At 35.5% G+C, this 12,500-nt stretch overlaps 1 protein-coding gene across 3 annotated transcripts in view; it reads left to right on the forward strand.

Moving 5' to 3' along the window:
• The window catches only part of LOC137615808 (homeobox protein Nkx-2.2-like), a 43,826-nt gene extending 31,879 nt beyond the window's left edge, over window positions 1-11,947 (forward strand). For 2 of the 3 annotated variants that reach the window (XM_068345498.1, XM_068345500.1), the window contains 3 exons: window positions 1,921-2,006; window positions 10,563-10,802; window positions 11,366-11,947. In XM_068345498.1, the coding sequence (XP_068201599.1) occupies window positions 1,921-2,006; window positions 10,563-10,802; window positions 11,366-11,536 (497 nt within the window). In that variant the 3' untranslated portion in view covers window positions 11,537-11,947. The remainder of the gene's footprint in view (window positions 1-1,920; window positions 2,007-10,562; window positions 10,803-11,365) is intronic. The other variant, XM_068345499.1, reaches the window with a different exon arrangement.
• The last annotated feature ends 553 nt before the right edge of the window (window positions 11,948-12,500 follow it).

Here is a 12,500-nt window from a genome sequence, read left to right on the forward strand (position 1 = left end):
CGTCCAATTAAGACGCGTTTTTTCTAGTCGTTGCATTCGTGAAAGGCAATTTCCCACCATGAGGTAATATCTATTCAGAAGTAAGTAACAAATAAAGCGATAAATGAAATTAGTGTAACAAATTCATAAAAATGTCATAAAAACCAAATGAGAGATAAAGCAGACCAGATGATAAAATCTGAAAAGGGAGAAAAAGAAATATAATAAAGAATGAATATCAAAGATGCGAAGAAACGCCGATAGGCGTCGAAAGCATGGCAAAACCTCGAAAGGGAAAAAAAAGTCAAGCAAATAGAATGAACGAATTCGTCCGTCAACGCAACGGCCGGAGGAGCGAGTTTACATTAGCGTGAAATGAAAGGTGCGCCGCCCTAATCCATAAAAGGAGACAATAAATGAAAATAGCGAAATATGTAAATAAACAAACAAACAAAAGGCGAGCGCCAAGGCGGATGCAGAGCTTTATATGAGGAGAGGTAGTTAGGATACGGGTCAGAGGTGATGAGATGAGGTCAGGGGTGAGGGGAGATCTCTGCAGGAGGAGGGGGGAAGGTGGTAGGGGGCCTCCCGTAAGGCTTATATTGCAGAGAGGCTGATGATAAACTCCCCTCACTCCATCCCTCCCCCTCTTCCTTCCTCCTCCTACTCCTATTCCTCCTCCTTCGTACCATCCTTATAGTTCCCTTCAGACCCAAGGATGACCAATGCCGTTTTTAATCCCTCTCTCACTCTATCTATTTCTTTTTTTGTCTTTGTTACATTTTATCAAAGATTACACATATGTAAATATATATACACACATATATATATATATATATATATACATATATATATATATATATATATAATATATATATATATATGTATATATATATATATATATATGCATACATGTATATAAACATTTATATGCTGTAGATTATATATACATATGCCTATACACATACATATATAAATATATATGTTGTATACACACACACACACATATATATATATATATAGAGAGAGAGAGAGAGAGAGAGAGAGAGAGAGAGAGCTTACCGGTTTTTTCAAATAGTTTTGCAATTTCTTTATTATATGTACATATACATACATATATATATATATATATATAGTATATATATATATAATATATATATATATATATATATAATATATATATATATATATATATAATATATATATATATATATATATGTGTGTGTGTGTGTGTGTATATATATATTTGTGTCAATATATTTCTAGAGATATGTGTTTACATATAGGTAAATATGTGTCTATATTTACCTGTAAGTGTATTACCAGAGCATCACTTAATATTTGATTGATTACTGAGTATTGTTTGTCTTTATGAATACATAATCCACAAGATGAACCAAAATATTTTCAGGAGGGTGGCAAGGTACAGGCATCAATGGATTTATAACAAGATTACAATGTAATCCAGTATAGACAAATGTATTTTTTCCAGAGACTGTTTGGTGTAAGAAGAAGTGATTTGTGGAAAAGAGTAATCTAGTAATACAACAGAGTTTGTGATAATATCGGCAAGAGGTTGGATGGGTCACTGGAAACCAAGATGAAAATGTTTAGAGGCTTTGTATGCCTAATTGTTCATTAAGTAATATGAAATTCAAATGTAACTTTGACCATTGCTGTATCGATTTCTGGACAACGCACCTGTACGGAAAATTGTCTAATGCTTTATATATACTGTATATATATATATATATATGTGTGTGTGTGTGTGTGTGTGTATTTGTGTCTATATATATATATATATATATATACATATATATATATTACTTATATGTACATATAAATGTGTGTGTATATATATATATATGTATATATATATACACTACTACTACTACTACTACTACTATTACTACTACTACTACTGTTGTTATTTTGTTCCAGAAGGAAGTCCAGGAAGCGACAAGAACAAGAGTCCCGATGGACACAAGCCCAAAACTAAGAGAAAACCACGGGTCCTCTTCTCACAGGTGAGCCTCGTTACAGCATTACCAAAAAAAAATGTTACCTAATTAATCTGTTGATATACAGTATATATGTGTGGCATTTTTTGCTATTTCGAAAGTCATATATCCTGCAGTGAGTTTTAATCCCTTTCGAGTGGGAATACCTCAATGTGGTAAAAGGGTTTGTGTGTCGCAGTGACCATCAAAGTTGTACTAGTCAAGGCCACCCGTACTAGGATGGTTTTGCCATGAACGATCAGACAAGTCTCCCACCATCACTAATCAGCAGTTAACCAGCTTGGTGATGAAAACTGGCTGAATCCCAGACATGAATTGACATGTCTGAGGCCTTTGTCCTGCGGTGAACTAGAAACGGCTGCATTTGTTGTTTGTTGATGAGTTTTTGTACACCAAAATATTCTAATCTTACCTTGACAGTTTCAAAAATAACGAAAATGCTAATCAAAAGCTGCATCATTAATCATCATCATTTTCGTAATTAGAGATATCATAACCGTAGACGAGACTTAGGCTCAGAAAATAGAATAATTAAAGGGTGGATATATTGGCCAATGACCTGCTTAGTAATACTTAACTCACCACTATAAAAAAGTTCGTCAACGACCACCGTAATAGTGACGCCAGTTCAATCTTCATAACCAATCAATCCCCCGTCAATATATTCATCTGTCATCGTATAATTCCTCAACAACGTATCCTGTACATATAAATCTTCGCTCCGGTGTGATCTCGTTGAATGAGACCTCGGTTCTATTTATTTGTGATCGTGGAGCGTTTATTAAGACGAGCCGCGTTTTTCCCATTCGAGTTTTCAGTGAAAACAGCGACCTGTTTTCGCAGCCTTCAAGGGAAGCATTTCATTTTGGGCGGGAAGTGATCGATTTCATCCATCGATCGTCGGGAGAAAAAAAATCGCATTCCACGTGGATGCCTACGGCGGTGCCTGGCCCCTTTCGTAAAAAAAAAAATGCATATATTCATACATGCATGTATTTATATATGTGTAGAGGTCGTGCGCCTGTATGTAAAGTTAGACATAGGGATTCCTTGTACACTTTGCTTTAAATAAGTGCTGTGGAGGAAAGTTCCATAATTCAAACTACACAATGAAATCAAAAGAATTAATGTTACTCGGATAAGATGGAGGATAACATTTCCATTAGTCAACTGGTAAAAGGGGTGAGACAAATCAACAAGTGACTCTTTCACATGCCTTACAATGATGAGCAGGTTAATCAATTCAAATGTCATTTGTCATAATAGGAGCAAAGGTAGGTAAATCTATACATCTACATGTATCTTTCAGGAAACACAATTAAAAGTAATCATTCCTGAAAAAAAAAAAAAAAAAAAATATCACAAAGCATCATGCAAATAAATACTGGCATATAAATTTGGCATATATTGCATATTGTCAAAATAGCAAGAAATCCCACCCGTTACAGTCCTCAGAAGGAAAATTAAAGCAATACGTAACAATGGAATAATAAGGATAATTTATTGAAGGTTATGTTACAAAAGAAAGGTTGATACTAGGCTAATAGGCCTCTCAGTCTATTAGCCTGATACTAAATATAGATATATAAATACTTAATTCGAATCTTGGGCCGGTAATAGTCGCACTGGTATTAGCCTAACAAACACGCACCTAGGCCTAACCTATTAGACCACTAGCATAAACTATGCATCAGTATTAGACGTAAGACGTGGGTTAGTTTTAACCTAATCAAATATAAAACGATCAACTATAAACTAGGATGCTCGGCAGCAATAACGAGTCGTATAGCCTAATTCAGGCTACTATAACAAGAAATATATGACCTCTAAGGCGTATGAGCCAAGGCAACTAGATGTATGAACTATCGTAAGATAAGGACACTATGCTATCAACTGAAATAGATGAATACATCGAACAAGCCCGTCACAACATACTCACCTACCACCTAACGTTGATAATATATATCAATGAAATAAATTTTGCGTGTATTCACTGATAAAAAATACCCGGCGACTACAGGTGCCAGTAAGTTGAGATGTTCTCTCAGGTACGATTGTAAGACAACCAAAATTGGCGGATTTCTCCCAAACCTTCACCATGATCGTATGTCTGATACAGTGATGAAATAAATACTTGGCCGTAAAGTAATAAACAAGGGGAGCATTTATAGATTAAAAAAGATAAAGAATAACAATATAATGATACAATAACGCAATTATTGATAAATATCTTCAATAGCTAGTAGATCTCGATACAATTAAAGTAGAAGTCGAGTCAGAACTCCGAACATAACTTCCAAACAAAACGCCTGTTTTCATGGAAAAATTGATGATTTTAATGAAATAAGAAACATCTTTATATTGATACAATAGTGACAAATTCCAATAATGAAATATATCCATATTCCAATTATCAAATACATTGGAAATAATAAGAAATAAAATAAAATAGTAGAGACCTTTCATGTGACGTCATCAGACGCCTAATAACAGCGGCTGAGCGGAACTGGTTCTGGTGAATCGAACATTCCACACAAGTGCACCCAGCCACACGCTTACTGCTCGGAGTGTTCCACCACCTCTACCATCTCTTCCTACACTATCTGTTTAAGTATTACCCGTCTTTTTTGGGAGCGAGGTGCAACAGGTACCACAGTGTCTAACCGTACGTCCAGTTATATTCACCATGATAGAAGCTATATTAGGCTTCACAATCTCATTAGTCTTATTCAACAGAAGTGAACCCTAGAATTTTCTCAAGTACAGGAAAATATCGACTAATCTTAAGAAACTTTGTAACAAAATGCAAAAAAAGAAAAAAAAAATAAGAAGCGGAAAGCGTCTTCCTTTGACAAGAGGCTTCAACCTTTTGTCAAATGATCGCGCTTCTAGGTTTGACATATGATACGCATTAATCTATTTCCAACCACTTAAGTGCTAATTCTCTTTGTAGGATATAAGTATAACTAATCATGGGTTTTTGATCAAATAGCTTTTTAAAAGATAAGGGGATAAGAAATATCAGGCTGGTAGAAATTTCAATTTTTAAACGACTATTACACTGACTTGTTTCACCGCTTACTATATTTTCCGATGGTCATATGTTGCATTATTATTATTATTATTATTATTATTATTATAGCTTGTATATGTGCATGGAAAAACGGACAAAGTTATTATTATTATTATCATTATTATTATTATTATTATTATTATTATTATTACCTCCCCCAACGAAGTTGGAAGGAGGTTATGTTTGACCACCTGTTTGTGTGTGTGCGTGTGAGTGTTTGTAAACAGCTTCCTGGCCACAATGTTAAAAGTAGAGTAATGAAACTAGCATGGATTAACTTTTATTTGAAAAGTTGTAAATGATTAAATTTTGGAAGGTCAAGGTCGAAGGTGAAGGTCACTGCCAAGCAAAATGTCCAATTCACGTAATCAGCAATAAGTTTGGACATCGTTGTCACAGAGACTTCAAACTTGGTTCATATTTAAGTGTATGAAAATGCACTCCAATGAATACATGTTAAGGTCAAAGGTCAGGGTCAAGGTCGATCAAAAGTTCGAGAAATAAGCTGACGCGGTGGAGGTCAGCGCTGTACTGAGTGCCCCTCTAGTTATCATTATTAATAGAGATTGTATATGTGCATGAAAAAATGAACAAAGTTACTATTATTATCTAAATAGAATAAACAAAACTTAAATGAAAAGCTATTTGTTACAATACAATAAGGCATGGTCTCGTTAATTTGATTGGTGACTGTCACCTTAGGAGAAAAAAAAAAGACAATATTTTATCGTAAACAATGGATACTATAATGTTAAAATGCGTTACTAAAAACATTATAACGTTGTCGGATAAATAGTATTATTACACGAGCCGAATTCAAATTATATTAACTAAAGTGTCAATAATTAATAACTTCATTTTGCATTAGTTGTAAAAATGGCCTGTCCTCTACACGCACCTTACTTATGCGATAAAACCTATAGAAATTATTACCATTAAAGTGTTTACTTAGATGATAACCAACAGTTCCCAAGAGTGGTATCAAATAGTCACTCGCCCATTACGTAAGGCAGCCTTATGGATCAAACCCACTCTGTTCCATTAACTTAACCCCTCCACCTACACAACCTCCCCCACCCTAGGGAACCCCTTCCCCCCAACAACCCAGTGCATCCAGAACGTTATAAATAACGACGGTGCCAAGAGGAGTTGGGTGTGGGGTTGTGGGAGATGTGAGGTTTGTGTGGGAAACTAAACTAGACAGGATGCGTTCGTGTGTGTGTAGGTGTGTGTGCGGTAGGGTTGTTGTGACATGTCAGATAAGGGTTATCTCTGCTTTGTACACACACAGATACAGGCACAAACATTGAGGGAAGTACATTGAGTTATTAGCTGTTAGTGCGTGTATCAAAGCAGGTAATTTTTCAGATTATCCGCCTAATGAATCATGTTGAATGTCTACTGTTACTTTCAGTGTTAGGTTTTATCAGCAAATAGAGGTAACGGCTGTAGGAGGTCTACCTTATATCTTACATATATTGCCCACACAAAGATGAGAGAGAGAGAGAGAGAGAGAGAGAGAGAGAGAGAGAGAGAGTATTGTCCGCTTAATTTCTTTTTAAAACGTCAATTTATAAAGTTGATATAAAGTCATATCAAAGGTTGAAGAAGTTATTGGTGTGGTACAGTAACCGCACAGATTTATCATTGCAGGTATTCTCTGGATATTATTTTTTTCTTTGTTAACGTATTTCATTCCGACGTTAGATGCTTTCCTTTTTCTTAGGGGGTGGGAATCTTTCTTGAGAGATATAAGCTTTCTGTCCCATCATTAACTAATCTCTAGCCACAACGTTTAATTCTCTTATCCTAAGAGTCCATGTATGCCAACGCCTGTTCTGAAAGATAATCTAATCTAGATTGATGTCGGGAGATAGGGCATCATTGCTATTCTACTTAATGCGTTCTATTTTTATATATCAGGGGTCATTTTACCGAGATAATGAACTTTTATTACTCTTTGAGAAGGATTCCGCGCTTATCTCGTTTTAGATCAGAATCGGCGATTAAATTTAAGTCCTCTTCACCTAAGAGTAACAAATGAACTATTCTTTCTTACCCCCTCCCCCCAAAAAAAATATGCAAATGGTTTACAAAAGCAAAATTTCTAAATCAAATTATTAACAAAGAATTTTGTCAGTATTTGTTTACAAGACCACGCTCTCCATATATTGCCAAATTATGCAAAACTATAATTTTCCTCTATTACTTTTTCATAATTGAAGACAATTCGCCACATGGGAAGCAAGATAGAATTATAAAAACTATAGAATATTAAAAAAAAAAAAAAGAATTAGCTTGGTTTCCTCACTACAGTACACGACCTGGAACCGTTTTGTCTCTGGTTTGAAGCTGTATCCAATGTAGGTGTTCCAGTTCTACTATAAAGAAATTTTAATGCAACACCTAAGACACAATAAAGATTAGTAATACTTAGAATCTGGAACCATTATTTTGGAATAATTGCCTGCCCGACTATTCCTAATTCATCTTCAAAATAGTATTGTTCTTCATGCTCTAATTTACAGTTTGGCTTCAGATAAAAAACTTACATCGCTACCATGATTTTCTAGCAGACATGAACGAGCAAATATGGTTATGCAGAGTTATAATGCTAAGATTGATAGAAACTGTATCCCAATGCATTTATTGATGGAACTAACGTCCCTAAAGAAGCGATAATCATTTCTATCAAATGACAGAAAAATTTAGGGAGAAAACGATACCTCTAACGTTCTTGTTGTTGCTGTAAATTACCTGGCTTTTGTGGCCAAGCGCGGCTTTTGCAATTTAGCAGCCCGTAAATAATTTCACTAAGTATGAAAATACAACTTTAAAAAAACGAATGCATGTTGAGAATAACAATGCTAGAATGTATATGAAAAGTAGCAGTTATCGAAAACTGACATCATGAGATGAGATCGGCTAAGATAGAGGACACGCACAGTACTCCTTCCCTACGGCGCAATGGCCAGAGTAGCAAGGTCTCTAATAAAGACACACCTCGGGTGATGGAGCCGAAGATGATTTAGGGAAAATCGCTGATTAAACTATTTGCATCCCGATAAACCATTATCTTCCAGTCCAAAAACGCTAAGCTGCTACTTCATTATATTATTTCCACGAATATTTTTATTAGCTTTTTCTTTTCGAATCTACTATCAATGTTTCAGTTTCGTTTCTCACAAGTCATTTATTTCTTATTCTCGTTCAATCGCGTTACATCTCTCTCCTCCGCCACGAGAAGTAAACAATAGTAAGTTGCATAATAGTCGATACTCCCGTATGTTTACAGTGGAGTCGTCCTCCTTCGGGTCTATTATGATATACTACACTGACTCAAGGACCCGATGAGCCACACCTGAAGTGTTGAGGCTTGAAGAGAGCCCGGTGCCGGAGGAGGAGGAGGAGGAGGAGGAGGAGGAGAAGGGCCAAGAGTTGGAGTAGTGACGGTAGTAGCAGGAAATCTGAAGTAGGAAGGGTAGGAAGAAATGGCGGGTGTAGTAGCAGCGGCATCATTCCGTTTAGCTGTTTCGATAGGAAGGACTGCCATTACAAAATGCTACGAAATACTTTAGTGTGTGACGATTCGTTTAGTATAAGATTAGCTATACGCGTATGTGGCAGTGCATGTATTTACATATAAGACATTCTCACACATAAGCGTATTGTCTATATACATGTCATTTGTGAACATAAAATTTTTCCATCAGAAGATTAATCCCACTTGATGCAATATACCTGAAAGGATTTTTTTTTTTTTCAATAGATTTAACTTATCATTCGGGGATGTAAATCGGGATCCTTTCGTTCAAAGATTTTTGTCGCTAGCAAAACTAGTAAATTTTAGGTCTCTATCTTCTTCTTCTTCTTCCCCTTCTTCTTCTTCTTCCAAATCATATATTTTTTCAATCGAATGTATCCCTCAATTCACTCAACATAACGAGACCACAAAAAGCAATGATCTATCTTCTGAATCTATATCTATGTCAATATTTTGATCGGCTTTTTTTTTGTTTCATTACATTTTTGTAATTTCAACCCTAACATTTTTATTAAATCCTAACTTTTTTTTTATCAAACCTTGACTTGTATTTATTAAACAACTAAAAGTATCCACCATTCCAAAATTCAAACTGCGGCATCACTAAACATCATTCATTTATTCAGCATATTTGCAAAGTCCTCGAGATTTTTTTTTCCTTTAATCGTTCTCCACAGCATTTTGTTATTGACACCTAAAAGTACCAGCCATTACCATCGCTCCATCATTAATACTTTACCTCATTTTACAATCATATGTTTACACTTGTCAAATGACCACCCTACTCTTCTTTTTTTATTCTTTTTTTTTCACCAGTCTCTCACTGGCTTCTAACGGTCTAATAAGCTCATCTTTGCTAGGACTAATTAGTAAACTGTCATCGACGAAGTATGCTAATCCACACGCCACTCAAACCCTGTTATGTCTTTAAACCTCACATACTTGCATCTACGCCTTCCTCTCTTTCCTTAACAAGCCAGAACTCCATTCATGTGACTTTGAATCCACCGTTTATGAAGCATCCTTCTCTGAGGTTTAGCTTCACAGCAAACCATTCACACATTCATACTTCCATTTACGCGTCCTTTTTAAGAGATTTATAACATTCACAATTAAACTTTATAATCATTCTTATAGTAGGACCAGAATCGAGTGGGAGTCTATTAGCGCTCGGACCCACAATGTATTGAGTTAAAATCGAACTGTTTAGATCATTTAGTTCCAAGCAAGTCCTGGAAAGTAGTTCTTTGATGGGGCACCGATAATCCTAGGTTTTCTTTCAATTGTAATTGGCTGACTTTACGGGAACCTGATTAAAAAGGCTGGTACTTTTATCCGTAATCTTCTATATTGTTATATACCAACACTGTTGCGCGTTTTACCTATGAATTCTGTCTGCCATGTACATTTTATAATGTGTAGGTTTAAACTTTGTATAGATCATAGAGTAACTCGAAACTTCAGTAGGTCATTTGGATATTACCTAAGGCGTTGCTTATGCAAGCTTAGCAACTCCCGTACATGTGAGTTTCACACAACTTCCCAATCAATCATGATCCAGATGATAGCTGGCAATTTCATTTCCATACTTCGAGTTAATATGATGTTTGCATGCAAAATATAAGTACTTTTACAACACGTTGTTGTACAGTAACACAAAAATCAGTATAAGAATTAGTGTTGCACAATCTTAAGAATAAGAATAACACGGAACTCAGTATAGAAATTAGAAAGTAACACAGGAATCAGCGTAGAATTTAGTGTTGAATTAGTGTTGAATATCTTAGTAATAAGAGTTCCACAGGAATCAGTATAGGAATTTGTGTTGCATAGTCTTCAGCATAAAAAGTAACACAAGATTCAATATGGGAATTAGCGATACATGGTCTTGAGAATAGAAAGCAACGAGATCAAGTTAAACATTTCCCAAATGTTTTCTCGACAGGCTCAGGTGTACGAACTGGAGAGGCGGTTCAAACAACAGCGCTATCTCTCGGCGCCCGAGCGGGAACACTTGGCTGGCCTCTTGAAGCTCACCTCCACTCAAGTCAAAATATGGTTCCAAAACCGACGCTACAAGTGCAAGAGACAGCGGCAGGACAAGAATCTGGAGCTAACGACAGCTGCGGCAGCTGCGGCAGCCTCCATGGCTTCTGTCACCTCCCCCCGAAGAGTTGCCGTCCCTGTGAGTATACAAAATAAATTTCTTTTACTGTTGATAGATTTTTAAAGCCTCTGGAAAGGAACTGCAAGTTCTCAAAATACCCCTTTGGAAATTAATTACGTGTTTTTAACTACCTTGGAAATGAGTTACACTTACTCTTTTTTTTATAATCAAGTCATTATAAGGCATTTAGAATTGATGGAATACTATTCACAACCTTTTTTTGAAATGTAAAAAAGAAAGAAAAAAAAAAGTTTTTAGTCAGTGGAAATAAGTCCGTGATTTCAAAGGGCAAGACAATGTATGTAGTAATTTTCATTTTCAAGAAAAATACCTTTTTGCTTTTTTTTTTTTTTTTTTTTTTTTTTTTGGTCAATGTCACATGACAAGATATGTGTAATACTGGATCACCGCCCACCCCGCCCATTTTCTCGTTTTTTTTGCTTTATTTTCTACCAAGCTCGAACGCGTAGTTTTGTAGAGATTAAAAACATATCCGAGGCTTCTTCTCCAAGTAGGTCTGACCCCAGTTTGTTCAGGGATTAAAAACACAACTCGTTAAGCAAACAATCTTCTCTCCTCAGGTATTGGTTCGAGACGGAAAACCTTGTCCAGCTGGGTATCCGCCATCTTACCCACCAGCGTATACGCCACCCCAGTACTCCCCGCCCGCCTACCAGTGTCCTTACAGCGCACAAACAGCTGCTTACCAACAAACACAGACGTATAACCAACAAACTTTACGCACCTGGTGAAGGTGATAGGAATAATTATGTTTATAGGAATAGATGTGACGAAATAAAATAACAACTGGTCTACCTTCGTTTGGGGAACGAAGAGGAGACGATTAACCCAAGTAGGCCTACAGTATGATCAGATGCAGCTGATAGAAATTTGCCCATATCTTGCCTTGCCCATTCTTATTTCATATCTTAAAATATATTGTATTACGGCCCAATAGAATATGATGCATAGTCATTTGTAAACTAATATGGTTTCTCTTTATCAATGAAAATCACGTGAATTAAATATGCGAGCATTCTTTACGAAAAGGTTATACCGAACAGTCTCTGATCTTATAGGCGTAGTTTATCTTTATCGAAAGCCAGGTCTACTGTATGAAAATTTGAGTGATCAGTTTTGCTTATCTTAAAGTAAGCGTTAGAAATGACGTATTTCTCCTTGTACATCCTCGTAAATATATATATATATATATATATATATATATATATATATATATATATATATATATATATATATATATATATACGTATACGTGTGTACGTATAGAGTATACATATATTTGTATATATGCATGTATGTATATATGTATATATAGTATATACATATATATGTGGATATATGCTTGTATGTCCTTTTAATCCTGTTGATGAAATTATATTTTTGAAGACAGATCAAGTCCCGTCATAAATCTAAGATATGCTTTCCTATTAACGATTCGTGTATCATTCCAATCCTTTGTCATGAATTATTCAAAATTCGAATTCGAATAATGCTCTCTGTAACTACCTCCAAAATACACGAAAAACGTCCACATAACGAAGACTGACAAAAAGCTCTGTTGCATAGATACGTCTTCTATGTGATTAGAGAAATTTTCCTTGGCTATCTCGTCAAGACAAAAATATTTGAAGAAAGTTAATTCAGACGCAAACTCCTTATGATTGCGTATACAAACGATTTATTTCTGTTATTATT

Source organism: Palaemon carinicauda, chromosome 22, assembly GCF_036898095.1.
Source record: "Palaemon carinicauda isolate YSFRI2023 chromosome 22, ASM3689809v2, whole genome shotgun sequence".
Classification (NCBI taxonomy): Eukaryota; Metazoa; Arthropoda; class Malacostraca; order Decapoda; family Palaemonidae; genus Palaemon; species Palaemon carinicauda.